At 40.7% G+C, this 19,670-nt stretch overlaps 1 protein-coding gene across 1 annotated transcript in view; it reads left to right on the forward strand.

Moving 5' to 3' along the window:
* Positions 1-19,670, forward strand: part of CCDC88C (coiled-coil and HOOK domain protein 88C) — an 85,942-nt gene that overhangs the window by 36,622 nt on the left and 29,650 nt on the right. The window contains exons 5-11 of the mRNA XM_088539726.1: positions 7,215-7,273; positions 8,890-8,973; positions 10,417-10,557; positions 11,282-11,466; positions 12,032-12,113; positions 12,547-12,705; positions 18,357-18,503. Coding sequence (XP_088395852.1) covers positions 7,215-7,273; positions 8,890-8,973; positions 10,417-10,557; positions 11,282-11,466; positions 12,032-12,113; positions 12,547-12,705; positions 18,357-18,503 — 857 coding nt within the window. The remainder of the gene's footprint in view (positions 1-7,214; positions 7,274-8,889; positions 8,974-10,416; positions 10,558-11,281; positions 11,467-12,031; positions 12,114-12,546; positions 12,706-18,356; positions 18,504-19,670) is intronic.

Below are 19,670 nucleotides of genomic sequence, written 5' to 3' on the forward strand. Positions count from 1 at the left end.
CTAATACTTTTCCTGAGTCTCAGTTAAATACTTAATGTACATACTTACATAAGCAAATACAATATCTAGTATATGAAGGTGAGAGTGCATGTGCTATGTGTATTAGCTCAGAGGAAGTGTGCAGCACATCTAGGAACTTTGTGCCTCAGTTTCTGTTTGTACATTCCTCAGTCGCTGTCTTGGAAGGGTGGCCCTTATCTGTGTACTTCCTCTTGCCAATTTTCCATATCTTTCGTGGGACAAAATGAATGCTCATTAACAGAAAAATGAAGCTGACTTCTCTTTGGAACCTCACTTTGAAAATGAAGAGTTTGTTTGGGGTTGAGATTTTTATTTCTGCATGCCTGTTCCATCTCTGTTCCCATGCCAGTGCCTAGGGCAGTACATTTTTTTACAAGTGAAAGAAAACTGGGTGAACTGAATCAGCAGTGATAGAAGATGACATGGTAACCAGCATGTCCAGAATAAGCAAGTGACAGAGGCTTTGGCAGAAGAGTTCCTTTTGCTGTTCTTAGCAGCAATGAAATCTGTAGGTTTATAGCAGAAGGGTTTATATCAGAAAAGGAGATAAACCTAAAGATGTTGGATCACTGAGAGTCATAAACTTGCAGATACCTTTGCAGTAAAATCAAGCTGAGGGCAAGGTGTTTACTTACTCAAGAAGCAGAACGAAGTCTGTGCTGCCAGCCTGAATTCTGCAGCACAGGCTGCTGGAATTGGGGAGGGCCCTGAAGGGGATTTGAGCTATTGCCCATCTTAGGCATGTGGGCGGGGAGAGAGGAATGGGCAGAGCCTGGACTGCTCGCACTAGGAATAATCCTAGTGGATAGCAATATCTGGGGCAATAAGGTGACTGGCTCGTGGCACTGGGGAAGGCTGTTTAGATTTTTGTCCTTGCCATTTCTGAATTACAGCAGGCAGGAGGCTTGTAATGCAGTAGCCACAGCATTGCTTCCTGGGGAGTAGGCACCCTTAAAAGCTGCCCTGCGTTTCTGTGCAACTTCCACTAAAACACTAACTTTAGAGAGCCCTGTGACCTGCTGCTTCCTGACAGCACATTAATCCACTTTCACTCTTTCTTTCAATAAAGCACCGTCAACATGTTCCTTGTAGGAAGGATATTATCACCCATGTGTTCTTATGCCTAACTCCTCTGATTAAAAACAAACTTCTGTGTCATTTTATTGTCGTCTTTTGAAATGTAATGTTTTCACTTTTTTAGCTGTTCTTAATATTGATGGCATGATTCAACAGAACATGTTGAAAATGTTAAATAATACAAAAATGGAATAGGTGGATGACTGAAAATAATGGGATATGTGTGCATAAGAAAAAGTGAAGTTCTCACTTGGGTGTATTATGCAATGCTTTGGAGAACAAGTCTCAGCTTGTACACTGCAGAGGAAGGTAGTGTACAGAGACAGAGGAAAGACTACTTGCTTCCGAGAGCATACTCGAGGAGGAGAGTATCTCAGCACAGGGCTTCAAGAGAAGCCCTCACCTTGGGTAAACACGTCACTAAAATGTGCAGAATAAATTGTTAGAGAAGTAGAGAACTAGCAGAGGTTTCAGGAAGAGGAGCCTGGCTGATAGGCGATAAAGCCTGGAAAGAGAGTACAGGGAGAAGAGAACTGAGAAATTAAACAAATGGGTAGAAAGGAATTCACAAAGAAGAAAATAAGGGGGAAGTTGTGTGTCTGGTGAGTGATGACCAGATAATTGTCAGATTTATGAGTTGTTTTTTTAATACTGAATGCCTTACAGAAAAGAATGGGAGGAAGGCAGCAGCACCTGGGGTGGTTTGAGGAAAAAGTGAAATGAAAGATGTGGTGAGAGGTAGAGGAGGACTGAAAGCTGAATAGAGATGTGAGGATAAAGCAGTCATCAACGTGGAAAGTGATGCTTTTTGATGTAAATATAGAGGAACCTAGGGAAAGCTCATGGAGAGTGAGAGTGTTAGGATAACAGCAATATGAGGAATGAGACAGATATTAATTACTTAACAAGTAGGTATTTAAAATTGGCAGGAAGGGTAGAGAAGCCTTCTCTGTCATTGGTCCAGGACAGAAATTGAGAAGGAAAGAAATAGGTCTTGGAAGAGGTAGCTGCAGATGCAGTGATGGATAAAGGAACCTGGGCAGCAATAGATTCTGGAGAGGATGAGGTGCAGGTGGTCTGAGTGGCTGGCATCGATCTGAGAAACAGAGATTCTAACGTTTTGCCTTCCCTAGGTAATTTATCTGAATGAAAGTCTCCTCTTGGCAGAGCGAGGAGGAAAAAAATCATCCTATGGTCACATTTCTGGAACAAATAGAGTATTGGTTGGTACTGTTTGAACTGGGAAGGCTCAGCTTCTGTATTTATTCCACACAACCCAGATCAGAGGGTTATTAGATCACTCAATGAAATCGTTATACAGTGCATCCGGTTGACTTATTCCTAGTTTCATGGTGCTTCAGAGTGGTCTGTTTGCCAGTTCAATCTGCAAATTTTATTTTGTCCTTCTGAAACACTGCCAAAAGTGACGTTATGTGTACTAAATCATAAACTGAATAGCTCTAAAGCTGAGAATGCTGTTCTTGTTATTTAGCCCCCACTTGTCACTTGGCGTTCAGGACTACCGAGGGCTTCTATGGCTGTACTTTGAATGTGAGACCATTGCAAAAACAGAGCTGCCACTATTAAACGTGCTATGGCAGTTGGGCTTTTGCACAAGAGATGGTACATGTCTGTTGATTCAGGAGCTTTACCTGCTCTCCTGTCCTTCAAATTGTTTTGTTTTAGGCTGGGGCAGTTTTGGCTACGGTTCCTTTGTCCATGAGCATAAAAGCTATAAAGATAATTGATGAGAAGATGAAGTAGAATGTAGGGAGCTGAAGAAAAACCTCGAAGTTTAATTAAAGGATTTAGGAAACTTCTGCAGGAGACCACAAATATGGCCATGTTCAGTGTGAGAATCATCAGCATACTGATCATGAGTGCATTTCTTTGAAATCTTCTTTAATTTGTTCTGCTTTTCAGTATGCTTTAAATGGCCAGGTTCATTTGCATGCCTCTGCAAGCATTATCAATAAACAGCAGCAGTCCTGAACCTCTGTTTAGAGGCACTGTGTAGTTTAGTTTCTCAGTTTCCAGGCATGCTAGGTTAACTCGGTTGGTGAGTGCACTTGGAAAGTGATGGCAGTTAATCTTTGAAACAGTCATAGTTCCCCCCTCCCCCGCCCTCCCCTCCCCAAGACTTTTAACCTTTTTGATACCTTTTTCAAATTACAAGTTAAGTTTGTGTACAACTGACGCCTAAATTCCTGCTAATAAAAGTCCACAGGAACAGTTTTCCATTAAAATCATAAAAGATGTAGTCTCCCACTGGGGTGTTTTTTCATGCTTGGTTTCCTTCCTTATTTTGTTTCAAAAGCCTGCCGAGGCACAAAGGCTCATTAAAATATAGAGTTAATAACAAAACACTGCCTCAATAGTACAAATCTAGAATTCAAGCTGCCTTTTTTTTCAGGATTTTGCTATAGTTGGGGAAAATAGTGCTTGTGTGCTTCACCACTTCCCACCTGCTACACAGGTCCCCTGGCCGCTGCCTGCAGGCACCATACACGTCAGGGACCTTCCCTCAGATCCCTTGGAGGAAAATCACATTGAAACATGCACAAAGAAGCTGCACAAACCCCACGTGTCACCTGCTTGGGCTCCCTTTCCATTCTTTGCCCATTTCCCTCCTATCTTTCCTTCCTTTCCTACTCCCTCTTGTTTTTCCACATTCTTCTCTACTGTCTCTATACCATGATCCTCAGCTGTGGTGGTGATGATGGTGTCTCTTAATCTCCTTGCCTGCCTCCTCCCTGGATGCTGCCATCTGCTTCTCACTTGGTCCTCTCTAACAGCAGGGGCATCTCTTGGCTCTGCAGTGCACAAACAATTGCAGAGTGCCTAGGTGGTGGTTGGGTTCCCACCTGACATCTTGCTGCTGGGAGCAGATGGGCTCTCTGCACATCTCCTGGGTTTGCTGGTTCCCTTGCAGGTGCAAATATGAAATCTGAGAGCAGCTGTGAGAGCTTTGAAAGAGGTCCATCTCAAGCAAGACAAACACGAAAAGAAACAAACAAAAAAAACACTTAAAACCTCAAACTCTCCTGGTAAGGTCAGCTAAGACAGGTTTGGGTGGACCCGGACAATTCTTCCTGGCCAACTAGGAAGGCCTTGTGTTGTCCTGTTGAGCTGGCGTAAGGGGACCTGCGTATTTCTGCTTACGCTGTACAGGGGGGCTTTACCACCTCCTTACATCAACACAAGCCAAGCCTTTTGAAAAACATCCCAGAATGAATTACTGTACGAGGGGCATAATTGCGTTAGGGCTAAAGATCACTTGCTTTTGTTCGGTGTTCATTACAGCATGAACACAGTCCTGAGCATGAATCCTAGTTCCTGCACTGCGTCATGGTTCTCAATGTGCTTCAGAGTTACTGGGTAACCTTGGGCGCTGGTTTTGGGTACCTCAGCTCGTGTGTGGGAAATGGGAGAGACGTAATCAAGCCCTTCCTGAGTTGTTCTGGGATTCACTTGGAAAAATCTCTGTAAAGCTCTTAAAAGGGGTGAAGAGTTGATTTATACTTGTACTCTATTTCTTCTAGATATCTCTCCTAAATAATGTTACTCTAAGGCTTGAAACCTATCCTGAGTATAAATGATATGCAAGTGCTTTAAAGTTATTGTACCATTTCTACCCAAATATATTTCACTGTTCCGTATGTCTGAAAGAAATGCCAAGCCTTTCTTATGCTCAGATCCTTGAACTTTTCACAGCTCAACTGTCTTAAATACTTCCCTTAATTTATCAATCTGTCATTTTGGGATTATAGAAAATACCCAAATTGTACTTTATTGAATAATTTTAATATAATCCTAATTATAATTATTTGAATTTATAATTATGGAGGGAAGCATTGCTCAAGGCACATGCACAACTTCTTTTAAAACAGTTATGTCTGCTCTACAGAGTAGATGTGTTAACTAGACTTTTTAATCTTAAAAGTCTCTAGTGAGTACCATAGCCTTATTTTGTTACATGTGTGTAGCATGTCTACAAGCATAAAAATGTTATTAAAATACATTTTGCGAAAAATATGACAGGGTTTTTTTTTTTTTTGAGAGAGAGCGAGCTGCTGTTGTGGAGAGCCAAAGGCTAGTTTTAAAATCGTAGCAAAGTAACTGTCTCATGATTGCTTCAGGCCTCTTAATTTCTCGTTGCTTTCCATAAACTCTGCATTGGCTTTCCTTGCCACAGGGTTTGCCATTTCTTGCTGATGTTGTCACAGATCCTGGTTGAGACAAGGTCTCTGGGGGTCTCTAGGTGAGGGCAGTTGCTGGGTGGAGAGCAAGGTTGACCTTGTTGAGTTAACCTAGGTAATAACTAAGGGTAGTGCACCTTGCAGTGTCATGCAGTGTCACTCGTGCGCATCTGTTATTGCAGGGAAAGTAAAACACCGTTCATGAAGTAGCCTTTTTTATGACACTGACTACATTTAAGGTTATGTGATTTAGAATCACAAATGATCACAGACTGAGATGATATTTTTATGCTAAATTGTAGTTGTATAGAAGGAATAGGAGAACAAGAAAGATCATGTCCTTCAAAAGCAGTTTTTACATACCCTGCAAAGAAAGGGCCAGCAGTGTATTCACAGGCTAGAGTGGAAACAAGCAGCTTTGAAAAATCTTCACTGTTGAAGAGAATTTCACCTGCTGTCTTAAGAGTAAATAATGTGGCAGTTGGGAATTGAGGATGCTAGTGCAGGTCCATAGGCTATACTAGTACTTTCTGTAGACGACTCTGTAAAGATTTTTAAAATCAGCTTTTATGAAAGCTGTTGAAAAATCTGCTTAACAAGTAAGATATGTTCAAAGGCTGTTTAGGGTGTATGTGTGTTAAAAGGCAACCAGCAAGTGTAACATTCCCTAAGCGCTCTCTGCATATGGCAGCGGGGCTCGTGAGGATCTTGCCTGGCACTTGGGCTCTCCGTGCCCTTTTGCAACATATGAAGCAGGGTGACTCCACTCCTCGCTCTGGGGTCCTGCCTGTGCTTCCAACTTGAAATTCAGAATTTTTTTTACATATATATACATATATATGAGTAATTGAACACTCAAGGAAAGCAGGTTATAAAAGGAGAATGTTCATCCTACACTTAAAAACAAATGTATGCAGGGATGGGAGAAAACTGCATAGCCTGTTTCTTTCCTCTTGTTTACCTAGTGTAGGTGAGGGTCAGACTTTTTCTGAATGTCTAATTTCAAATCTTGGTGGTTCTTATTAGCTGGCACAGTGAATTTCCATCTTTGTGAAGCCCTTTGCCTTTAGTCTCTTGTTGTAGCTCTTTGATATATATATATATTTTTGCTCCCCAACAATCCATGCTTTAATTTTGTTGAAAGATGTGAAGTTGGCTCAAGGCCATGCCAGTTTCCCCATGCAGTCTTCTCCTCTTAGCCTTAGGAGGAATCATGCAGGGCTGTGGTTGCAGCAGGATTCCTTGCTTGTGCCTCTTTCCTTGCCATGGTTCCAAGAGCATATGGTTAGCTGCAAATTCTCCCTTCTACATCACTTGTATCCCTTTTAGCACATGGGGTTTTTGCTTCAAAGTGTGAACATGCCTTGCTGCAGAACAGAGACAGCAGAATTAGGTTCTAAAACATACCTGTTAAGGAGAATTTAGGTGTGCAGAGTGACTTCCTGCAGTTTAGGAAAGATTTGTAATTATGAAGTAGCTATCACTCAAAGTTAGAACAAGTTCTTTGCGTAAGAATAATATTCCTTACGTGCTGCTACACATTTTTTTCTCTGTTAATCATAAAATAAGGATCAAGCATTAGGCATGTGTATAAGTCTTTTAAAGGAAAAAAACCCCATCAATAAGGAAAGCCTCAGAAAATGCAGTTGATGGTAGCATGTTGTAGAAAAGACTCATGCTGAATTTAGGATTTCAAATTAATCCATACAAACTGTATTGTTACATGGGAAATACAGTACCATTAAAACAGGCTTGTATATATTACTGAGGTACTTGTTCAAAAGAGGTGTTATCCCCTTTTCAGGAGGGTATTACCTTTGGAGATGGCAACTTGCAAGTGTAGTTTATATTGCACATAATTATTTTTCTTTTTTTTTCTTTTTTTTTCTCTCCTCCCCTTCTTCTGCCTATCTCCAGGTAAAAGTATGGATGAAATTAAGAAGCTGCTGCTGTTGGTTCTTGGTTGTGCCGTACAGGTAAAGGTTCATTAAAGATTAGAGAATTTTTTTTTTCTTCTTTTTTAATCTGTTGTTTTTCTGGGTCAGGGAAAATCTGGCCAAAGGTCAGTGCTGTATGAGCAGGTCTCCAGCTGAAGATAGCACGTGGACTGAAACTGGGAAAAGATGCAGTAGATGAATGAAATTGCAGCAGTAGTCCCAGTTTATTGCCAATACTGGAATCAATCACGGCATGTGTAATTTTGAAACTAAGTAGTCCACTTTAACAGTAGAATACAAAAATATAAACTTTTGAATAGTGTTGTTCTAAAGATTTTTTTGGTTTATTTTCATGCTATTTTAAAATATATGAGTGTAATAGTATGTGCTAGTGCAAGGCAAATAAATAAGCTAACAGTCTCAGCACATTTGTTTAATGAATCCTCTTTGCGTTTCTTTGAATAGTGCATAGGTAGAAAATCCTAAATGAATAGATACTCTGTATATTCATGTGGAGAATTTTATGCAGTGTTTATTAAAATAAATGGACAGACCACATAGATGGGAAGCTCCGCAGTGGCACCCACAGTGCTCAGATAAAGAAATGTGTGTTCTGCCCAGCAGCCCTCGGCTGGGGAACAATGGGGCCTCGGCGGCCTTTGCTTCTCGCTGACCTTGTTTGCTGGTTGGGCTGGTGTTTTTGTCGAGCCATAGGACACTTACCCTGCTCAGCTATGTCAAGTTGATTATGTCACGGTAATGCTGTCTTCCTATGGCTGCCCTGAACTTATCCCGCTCTTACGTTGCAGCATAAGGGTCTGATTTGGCAAGCTTTTTTATTTATTTATTTTCATCTTCAGCCCATATTTACAGTTCTTGCCCTCTTCCTAGTAAATTGAAGGATGAGACTCAGAATCATACCCAAAAGGGCCCCTGTAGATGGTAGAAAAGTAGTTTCACTTCAAATATTTAACTTCTGTTTTGCCTTCTAATAACAACTCTGCCCTGCAATGGTATTAATATACAATTGCAGATGTAGAGAGTGGGACATGTTTGATTCTTTTAAAATCATCAGTAGAAGACCTGCCCATATCTGTTTGAAATGTAACTGATTTTTGTCCAGAAAGTTCCTCAGTCCTATTTTCTATCTAAAGCACATGTTGATTTAATTCCCAAGAAGCAAAATGCAGGCTTGATGTGAGCACAGTCTAAAGCGATGCACTTCTTTTCATTGCCAAAACCAAGGAAAATGTGAACAGCTCTAAGCAGGCAGGATAAGTGATGCAGTATAAATGTAGGGCTTGTACTCACCCGGTTTACATGTGTGCACCTCATTAAAGAAACTGTGGTGATTTCCCCTGGCTGTCACCCCATCCCTTGATCTCATTGTGCATTGGACTTATTCTTAAAGAGCAAAACCAACCATTTTAACTTAGCCTTAGTTGTGCTGGCTGTAAAAAGTTTCAGGAGTTCAATGCATAATTCAGTTCATGTTCCATTTGTGCAACAAAGTGTTACCTCGTAGAGGGTGCCAAATTGTAGATCTTGAACATGTTGTCATTAACAGCACAAGATTTTCTATTTTAAATGAGGAAATGTTACAGAAAGTCTTCAGTTTTGTGCCATCATTTCAGGGAGTGTTTTTTTTTTAACAGTGTGAAAGAAAAGAAGAATTTATTGAAAGAATAAAACAATTGGATATTGAAACACAAGCTGCCATCGTGGCCCACATTCAGGAGGTAGGACTTGGCAACATCTATCTTCACTTTGTTTTCATGCTTACATGTCTCAACGTATCATTTTTTGTTATCTAAAAGTTAATGCTTGAAGTTTCATAATGGTTTTATCAGCTTCACAGAGTAAAATGATTATGCCGTGAAAGTAGTTTTGCAATCAAATTAGAAGATATGGCAGCTGTTTGGAATGTTACTTGGCTCAGTGCTTTTTCAAAAAGTTGCGGTGATAAATGTCTTGCTTGCCAGTTATAGGCTCATATAGAAGATACATTTATAATGTAGAAGGTATGAAATACTTTCAAAAGGAGTGTACAGTTTAGGACACAAAGTCCTGTTTGTAGCAGCAGTTTAGGGATTTAACCCCTAAGTCCCATGGTAGGTAAGATGAAGGCTCCCCAGAGTCTTGGTTGCTTCAAACAGTGTTTTCTGAACTCAGGTAGTCTTGAAAATAGTACTCTGCAGCTGACATGAGGCACGTGTTTTGTTTTAAACAGAAGTCTGATCCAGTGACAAATATTCTTGGACTTCTATGATTTTGGTAAAAGGAAGAAATCTGTTTAGGCGCTCGAGCCAGCTTAGCTTGCTTTGGAGAGGCAAAGAAAAGCCACATGAAAACGCCCTCTGCTGGGTAGGCAGGAGTGTTTGTGAAAACGCCCTCTGCTGGGTAGGCAGCAGTGTTTGTGAGCTCTGTGTTTTGGAGAGCAGGTGCAAAACCCTAATAAACTACAATTTAGAGAACAAATAATGGGAGTCTAAGGCAAAAATTTACTAACACTCAAAAAATCTGCTTTCCAGAAAAGGCTTTTCAGAAGGGGCTTGAAAACTTGTTTGAAATAGGCCGTAACAAAGAATATGGTTGTAGCAAAACATTTTTTAACTGAGCTCAAGAGCGCCTTTCTGCTGAGTGACAGTTCTGCCAAATGATTCAGAGGGAACAAGCTGTGCAGGATGGCAGCTAAAACAAACTCTGCTAGCAGCAGTGAAAGACAATTCCACCTGAGTGAGATCCCCCTGTCTGTAGCACCTGCAGGCTGCAAAGCCCTTGGAAACGGGGCTGCTTCACAGTGAGGCACCAGCCTCCTTGCTCAGTGTGGGACCTACTCCCTTCTTGTTCAGGTAGTGACCACCCCAGTGCCTGAACTAAGACAGCTTAGTGCATAACTTGTACTGTGCAAACATATGTCCTTTTGACCATAATGTGTACTTGATCACTTTAAAATTCAATCTTAATAATTATCAAAAACCCAGATACTAGAAACCACTGGCCTGTGTTAAAGTTGAGGTAGGTAGTCACGTGTGTGTACTTCGCAGCCTGCTTTTGGTGAAATGTGGTGTCTTTGTCTTTTTGAAGTGACCACTAGATGGGTCTGGGCGGTGCAGCTTATGTAGCAAACAAAATTTTAAATCTACTAATGAGAACTTTTTTGTTGTTGTTCCTCTTCTCAGGTGACTCACAACCAGGAGAATGTCTTTGATTTGCAGTGGCTGGAGCTGCCAGACATGGCTCCTGAAGAACTGGAGTCTCTCTCCAGGAATATGGTTTTCCACCTCAAAAGACTCATTGATGAAAGAGATGAGTGCACAGAAGTACGATGACACCTCTGTCATATGGAGCTCCTGTGGAGCAGTTGATACATGTTCTGTTCCTTCTGTTGTCTTGTTTGTGCCTTTGGTGTCTATTATGAGCTTTTCTCTTACACCACTGAAAATCGGTGGAAATATTTTGACTTTTCAATTGATTCTTATATAAGCACTTCAGATGTGGTGCAATTATTGGTAGGAGGAGTGCATGCAGTGGAGACCAAAGCATTTCAAGCTCTGATTATCTTTAGAATTTTGTCTCTGCCTGTTTGTCCAGTCATTCACATTACAGTGATTGCTTGACTCTCTCGCCAGTGAAACACCTACCACTTTTGCTTCCACTGTCATCTTCAGTTTTTTTTTGTGTAACACCAGCCCTATCTCATGCTGACTTGTGAGCTCCTTTCTCTTCAGATCTTTGCAGTTGATGTCTTCCTTTCATTAACCTGACTTTTCTGTTGTGCATGTGACTTTCTGATTGTGTTAGTTAAAAGCTTGGTTTTTAAGAGCTTGTATGGATTATCCAAACAAATTAGACTGTTAATATTGATCTAGTCATGAAAGCATGTTAGAGATTTCTTTCCTCATCTGTGTAACCTTCCGATGAGAGAATCACTTGAATTCTGAATGACAGGATAATAATTTTCCATGTTTATTAATCATTTTACATGCTTGAAAAACACAATGTGTAAGTATTATTGCTTTTGTTCTCAATATTGCATACTTCCAGGTGATTGTAGATCTCACTCAAGAGAGAGATTATCTACAGTCTCAGCAACCACCAAGTCCTCTGAAACCACCAAGCCCAGATTCATCACCAAACCCAGCCAACCATCGTTCCAATGAAGACAAACAGCACCTTGCAGTTGAGCTGGCAGACACAAAGGCTAAACTGCGAAGAGTCCGACAGGAACTGTGAGTCACCAGCATTTTATGCTGCTAGAGACACTTCTGTGTTAAGACTGTGTCAATACTGAAAATACAGTTGCCTGTCAGTTCCCCTGCACTGATCTCCATGGGAGCTCTCAGAATGATGTCTTTCACCTTCCTCTATTCATAGCATTAGGAAGCTAGTGTGGGTGCTCTATTTCTTCTTTTTTCTTACATGGTCTTAATAAGGGCTACTTTTGTGTTTCTTCTTGTCTCTCATCCCTCCCTTCTGCTATTCAAAGCACCATCTACTAGCAGCACTGCTTAATAAGTGGAAGTTCAGAGGATAGTACAGTTGGTTATGACAGCAATAGGATCTAGTGAGATTTAAATAGAGATACTTAAAAACAGCTGCAGTCTCAAGTCTATGATATGTGGTATCACGGGAGAATACCTCCTAGTCTTATGAAGGTGGCATGCCATCAAAAAATTCCATGTTCTGAATATACCTGATGACTTCTGTCTTTCCTTCTAGTTTCTTAGAAAACATACTTGGTAGTGCTCCAGGGGAAAAAAGAGAATCTACTTGTTTTTTTCTAATCCTTTTCAGGGAGGAGAAGTCTGAGCAGCTTGTGGACTCTAAACATGAAGTTGAAGAGCTCATCCTAGAGCTTCAAAAAATAAAACAAGAGGTAAGGTGGCCTTGTTTGTGTCAGACTTCCTAATTTAAAAACATCTCTTTCACTGTGAGGATAAAAATTCTGCTCCACACTTTCTTTAATGAAGGATCAAGTTATTCCAGCAAGCTGCTTGACTAGTATGACTGTGGAATAGCAGTGCTACACTTTCTGCTTAAATGGTGAGAGCAGTCTCATCTGTTTAGCTTGCAAATAATCCAGTAATGCCTGGAGCACATGCAACATCAGGAATTGAATATGGCTGAGTCCCATCAGACTGAGGAACCTCTTAGTCTTGTAAAGAACTGACTGGCTAATAGGAAAATTCTCTCATTAATGTGCCAACAGAAAATTATTCAATCCCTGTTCATGACTGCTCCTAGGAAAAAAATAGTTTAAAGAATACTCTTTCAAATATTAATTCTTTTTAACCTCTCTTTTCTCTCAGAATATCCACTTGGCCTCGGATGCTCGCTCTGCCCGAGCATACAGAGATGAGCTGGACTCCCTGAGAGAGAGGGCAAACCGTGTGGAGAGGCTGGAGATGGAACTTGTCCGATGCAAAGAGAAACTTCACGATGTGGATTTTTACAAAGCTCGCATGGAGGCAAGTGGAGATCGGGAGGAGGACTTGATGAGTAATGCTTAATGCTTGGCTTTTGCTGTGTAACCAGCTCATGTCTCATTTATCATCGAGCTGAATGTAGCAGATCAGAGCAAGTGGAAAATTCATAATGTTCATAGGTGTTGGTTTAGCAGCATCAAAAATTCTGTCAATAGCAAAAACATTCTTTTAGTAGACTTGGTGTATGCAAAAAGTACCCATTATTTTTAGTAAACTCTGCTTGGTTCAGCATTATGTGGCTGAGGAGGACAGACTTTTTTTGGAGGTTCCTTCTAAAGGATCTAAGTCTAGCCTTGAAGAGTGACTGCAAGTAAAATGTTTGATGTCCAAAGTTAATCCTTTGACCAGCACTTTAATTGCTGTATATAAGTAAACTAAATGAATGGGTATCTGCAGCCGTTGCAGCTGTTGTTCAAGTGACTGGGCATTCTTGAGAATGACCTCGGATGACAAATTCTAGGCACCCCTTTTTGCAACCGTTGCTTGTAAGGAGAGAGGTCTTCCCTGGTGCCCTGAGCAGAGGACTTCAGTGAGAAACCTATGCTTTTGTTCTCACAGTAATGCTCCTTATCAGGTTAGTCACCTGCAGGTGCGCCCATTTGGAATCATAGACTAATTTAGGTTAGAAAAAACTTTGGAGGCATCTCATAAAATCTCATGCTCAAAGTGTGGCTAATTTTTAAGTTAGATCAGGGTGCTCTACTGCAACTTTTCTGTACATTGAGGTCCTCATCTAAATTCTCAATAACCTCACTTAAGTGCTATCTCAACCAAAGTCAGATGGATATCCAGTCTTGGATACCCATGTTGAGGTTCTGTAGTTTACCCACTTGCTATAATTGTGTAAAATCCTAGGTCTGGGAGAAGCGTAATTGTGAAATGAATGTTCATCAGGCCTCTGGCTAAGAACATATGCCTTATTTCTGCTTTATAAACCTTGCTTTGTAGGCAATTCTTTTCCTCTCTGACCTAGGACATCCGCTAGATGCTGCTTCTTTCGAATAGATTCAATAATATGGCTGATTATTAAATTTAGCAATATCCTAGCAAAGCCTGTCTATTCTCTCTGTAATTTCCGTTTTACTTCAGAGAGTTTGGGGCTCCATCTGTCTGTTTCTTCCTTGCTAAAGCTGGCAAACCAGCAGGGCACTTACCTGGCGTACTGGCTAGCAGCGTGACGTGCTGGTATTTCACTTTTGGCTGTGTACTGGAGTTGCTTTGCCTCTGCCCGCTGCTCCCAGAGCGTGGCGAGAGGAGGGCAGTGCTTAGTCTTACCTTGGTGTGAAGGCAGGGGAGCAGCTGCTGGTGCTCCTGGTTTTCAGACCTTTCGTTTGTCCTCGTCCAGCAGTCTCCTGTTCTGTCTGCATGCTGATCCTGCTTCACACACCATTCAGTAAGGAGGCCTCTGCTTCTGTTTTGTTCGATCTTCCCTCACTCCTACCCTGCCAGCTTTTGGTGAAATTGTTGAAAACTGGCCCTTCAGAGATACCTCCCTCAGATACAGCAATGGATGAGATGAAAAATACTCCCATGAACATGGCACTTCTCTGTTTTGGGGCAATAGTGTGGCCTCGAGCATGAGCTGTTGCTGCTTCAAGGGCTGAGGTTTTTCTAGTATGTGGCAAGATTGCACAGCTGTCTGTGGGCTACGCTTTAGTCCAAAATAGCCAGTGTGTTTCACATGCTCACCACTCCCTCTGCTCTCATTGATCCACCCATGGCACAGTTGGGGACTGGCAGCTTTGTACATGGGCATCATCAGGAAAATGCCATCAGTTCCATGCTGATACATACAGGTGATTCCATGGGACACTGTACTAGCTTCATCGTCCTGCACCCAGGATCCAACTCTCCATGTCCCTCTGTTTTCTACTGACTTGAGTCCCCTGCCCTTCTGAAACAGGAGCAATAGCTGGAGAGCAGTTCAGTGCCTGCTCGGATTCCTCCCACTCCTTTAGAAACAGCTAGGCTTACAATTTCAAGTTGTAAGGTTTGTGCAAGGATTTAATATGATAGAGATTTATGCCACTAGACTGTGCTGTTCCTCTTCATCTAATGGCATTAACTAGTGCAGTTTGCATACTGAGCTGAGGGTGCTTAGGACCTGAACAAACCCCTCATAGCCACAGCAATTACAAGCAGAGGTGCATAAAGCACAGCAGTGTGGCAGTGTGATACCTTAAGGCTCATAAGCTTTGGCAGTATCATTAACAGGCCTTGCAGAATCAGTAAGTGAGAAGAAAAAGTGATTTTAACTTAGTGCATCAATGAAGAAAGCTATTAAATGGGCACTTGAAGATATTTTCATTCTTGTAGTTGTCATGCACATTCAGTAGCCTGAACAAGATGTATGGAAGGTGCTCTGCATAGCACATGGTGACAGCCTGAGAGTTGTGAGCAAGCTGATCAATGGGTTCTGGGCACATAATAGACACCAACAGTGGCAGCAGGGAGGAGTTTAAGGAGTATGCAAGAAGTACAAACAGAGCAAGTCTTTCTGTAAGTGAACTTAGCACATTTGAGCATGCATGTTGTTTACGTTCTCTGCATTTTTTGACAAGAATATACTCTGAAATTATACTTTAATTTGACTGTTGTTGGAAGACCGTGTAGATGACTGTGGTTTGGAGACCTTCCTGCAGGAGTGGCTTAATGAGGTCGCAACGGCCAACGTGGAGGAGCAGGCTCAGTGCAGGGCTTCCTCCAAGAAGGTACTTCTCTCCAGGGTAAAGCCCCTGCAGCCTCCAGCAGCGTTGGACTAGGTGATCTCTAGAGGTCCCTTTCAACCTCAACCCTTCTATGATTCCTCTCTGCTCGAGGAGATGCTTTCCCTAGGCCAGGGGGTCTGCCTTGCCCATTCTTACCCCTTCCCACTGCATCACGCTTCCACAGAGGATGACAGGAGGAATATCTGTGGACATGAAAAAAAGAAAAAGTACCTCTTCTGTATGTTCATATAGCCGACCCAGGCAATGCTTGACTGTCGCAAGACATTTATTAACAGTCTCATGGCTCAGTGGGGGCAGCTTCCAAATTGCCAGAAGGGAAAGGTTTGGGCTCCATCTAATAACTAGGTCTAAATGTGTGTGCAACTTCTCTGGTTTGATTTATATAATCTGTTTTCTCTTTTAGTATCTGAAAATGTTTCTGAGAAGTAAAGCACCCTGCTTGTAGAAGCACTTATCTTCAGAGTTAATTGCAACCCATATGAATATACAATGCATGTTCTTAAAGCTAACTCAAGACAGAGCTTGGGATTAGAGCAAAGTATATAATTTATTTTAGAAACATGATTACAAAGGCAGGATTGTATATAGTGGGTATTAAGCCATCACAGTTTAAGGTAAAAGCAATATAAAGCACAGATTTTTGAATCTCTTACCAGTAATTTAGTATGTTTTCAGGAAAAAAAAATCTACAGTCAGCAATTTTTGCTGCTGGTTTGAAAAGAAACTAATAGCTACAGAATCAAGTTTGTAGGTTTTTTTGTTATTAATTAAAAAAAAAAAAGGTTAAAAATTAATTCCAGTGAAAATACCCTCACCCTACTTCTACCTGCAGCTTCTCTAATCCAAATGATTTGTAGCTAGGCACATTTTCAGCCCAGTTATGTTATGCCAGAGCTTTGTGAGATGTTAGTGCTGACATGTTTTAGGTAGAACGGTTTTACCTTCCAGGCTTTACGATCTAACTTGAAAAAGCTTCCATGGAGCAATTATTTAAATTAAATGAACTTTTCAATATTAAGACAGCCTTGGATCATGGATGTACTAGCGAGCAATGTTGACCTACGCATAGGAGGCATTTCCATTGGGCTATTAATTTAAGATTTCATCAGAAGTGTTTTGAACGGACATGTTCACCCCTCTTGGGTGCTTGCTGGAAATATGCCTTCAGTTTTCTGTGCACTGCAGCTCCCAGTGATGTGCAGCTTGTACCAGAGCCTGAATGTGTACATGTGCTTGGCACATAGCTTAATTCTTCATGAGACACTAAAATAACTGGTTTCTGCCTGATAGACAGTTTTGGGGAATAGTTCTGAGGCTGCGTTTTTGAGGTCAGATACCACCTTAGTTCTTAGGGCTGTGGTCCAGATTGAGTTTGATGAGCCAGCAAAGCAAACCCTGATCGTGTTGCTATTCCAGTATGGGTTTTCCTGCAGCTTACGTGACCCCCCAGAACATTTCCTGTTCCTCTGCTTCCTCTGGTCTGTCATCGTTCGGTGTCAGCAACTTTAGTTTGTTCACCCTAAAGGTGACAATGTTAGACCAGACTTAGCCTGGAATGTTAGTTTTATAAATTGAGGGGAGAGTTGTTTTTTCACTTGTACACTCAGACATTTTATTTGCAGTAGCTGAATCATTTCACAAACTCTCATATACTTATCCTTTCAATGCTTTTGTAGTAGGGAAATTCTCCCTCTTCCTTTTTGCAAGATGATAGGTGACCCATGAAGAGATCAAGGACGATACTGCAGAGCATGAAGTGGCCTCCTGTACTATGACATCTACATTCAAGATGCAGCAAACAACTAACTGCTTTATATTGAATTACGGCTGTCGGTGTCATCTGACAACCTATCTTGTGCTTTGCAGCTGTCTTTGAGTGTGGGTGTTGGTTTTTGATTTTGGATATTGTTTTAATGACTGGATCACATGAGGCTCTCTGTGGCTGATTCCACCCTCCCTAAAATGAGAAAGTAGTTGCTGGCTAAGCAGTTAGAGATTTATGCATGCCCAGTGAACTTTCAGGAGTCTACTTGGTTTGAATGTTTGTGGTCTGAGCAAACAGACACTGATGTCACTGATGTTAAGAGACTTCACATTTCAAAGGCTGTTGTCCAGGAATAAAGTTGTCAAGCCATAAGCACTTCATCTAGCTGATGTGCACTTACTTGTTCTGGTGTCTTTTCACTGGAGCAGGGGAAAGGGAGGGAAAGATGACAAAAGAACAGTTCTTTAGAGGGACAGATAAATGACTTTCTGCACTGCAACTCTTCTGGGGATAAAAAAAATCCTTCCTAAATAAATCTTTTGAAAGCTGATGTTTTCCTGCCATGGAAAATTGGATGTATGACTTGGATTTGTTTGAGGATCAGAAAGAGTGAAAGTTAGCAGTCAAATGTGTTAACCTGAAATAATTCAGTAAATTTAAAACATGACCAAAAACACACAGCCAGATTTTATGCTTTAGACATTTCCTGTTTCGGGAAGTAGGTTATGTGAATGCATGAAATGTTTTTTTGTTGTTCTGCAAGAAATATATTATGCCTTGAACATAATATAATATCCCTTTAATAAATGTAATCTATTTTATAGTTGGGGAAGCAGAGTCAGAGGGCTGCAGTGAGTTAGATGAGCAAATGGCATTATGATAATAGAGTTAGAAATGAAGAATTCTTCGGGGTTTTGAGTCATTGTGGTGCCTCCTGATCAAGTCTTCATTACAGTAAAAGAAACTCCGTTAAACTACTATTTCCTATTAAACTATCTGTTTTTGTTTTTTTAATAAAGGAAACAAGTCAAACTTTTTTTTTTACATTTTATAATGTCAATATATGAAAGTTGCTTTGTCTTTAAAAAACATATATGTAAAGAGATTAACAGTATATACTGCTACTTTTTGCTCCACAGGAATTAAGAGAAGACAACATCATATTAATTGAAACAAAGGCCATGCTAGAAGAACAGTTAACAGTGGCAAGAGCTCGTGGTGATAAATTGCATGAATTAGAGAAGGAAAATTTGCAGTTGAAATCCAAGCTTCATGATGTAGAGCTGGTATGCACCTTTCTTTTGTTACACTCATTTTTCGATTCTGTTTTCCTGCTAGGTCACATGAATTTGTTGTGGAAACCAGTGAGGAGAAGATAATAAGTCAGTCATGCTTCTTAAAATGTCTTTAGTTTGAACTTGGTGCATATGTGTTCTTAAAATGCTATAGCATTCAATGTGTGAATATTAGCAAGTGCTGCTGTGTGGAACAGTTTGAAATACATTTTATGCAAGAACGTAGATCACAATTTAAAAATACAGAATGGCTTCCTTTTTATTTATAAAAGATTTTAAAATCTGTCAGAAATTTTAAATATTGAATATGTAAACTACGGTAGTAAACAGCTTTTTTGTTGCAAACAAAACCACCAGCTGTTATGATCGCTATAGGAACCCATCACTTCTATAGAAGACACAAATTCAAAATTGGTTACAACATAAATCAGAGTCATGGCCTATTACCATGTGTGCTTATTACCACACAGACAAAAGATGCAAGAAGTGGCAATTCATCATCTGCAAACAGAATGCTGACATGGGATTTTTTTTTCAGTCCAAACATATAAGAATTGTCTTCATCTCCTGTATTTAACTTAACATTCTTCCTGTTGTCCCTCTTGCTTTTGACTTCTTGTGGATTTAAGCTTTTGAAAAATAGTATGTTAGAAACAAAAGAGGATTCTGTATGGAGTTATGTTTAATGACTTGATTCAGGGCACCATGATGCTCCAGCTTTTCAGAAATGGGTGGTGGTTTTGAATGCAGTTTTTCTGGGTGACTTGGTGAGTTTTTGGACAACGCTTGCTGGAAACTGGGACTCTTCAAGGCGCCGTGTCAACTCCCACAAATATAAGTGGCCCAAATCATTGCTATAAGCAGTGATAGCCTTATTATTTGGATCAATTTTTTGGATAATTATAGGTATGTTCTTGATTATGCACATGACTTGATCCAGATTAGATATGACAGATTGAAGAAGCCCCCTACAATTCAAGGTCATATATGCAGAGTCTTTAGGGTCTCCCTGCATCGTGCTACACTTTTACAAAGAGCTTTTTTAAGGGCAGAGCTTGAATTCAGCCAGCCTTGTTGGTCTGGCCGCAGCATCACCAGGCATGTCTTCATCCTCACCTGCTTTTCTCCAAGTATATTATGGATTTGAGCTTACTTCAA

This window comes from Tinamus guttatus, unplaced genomic scaffold (assembly GCF_059628265.1).
Source record: "Tinamus guttatus ecotype Peru unplaced genomic scaffold, ASM5962826v1 Tinamus_guttatus_pri_ptg000048l, whole genome shotgun sequence".
Classification (NCBI taxonomy): domain Eukaryota; kingdom Metazoa; phylum Chordata; class Aves; order Tinamiformes; family Tinamidae; genus Tinamus; species Tinamus guttatus.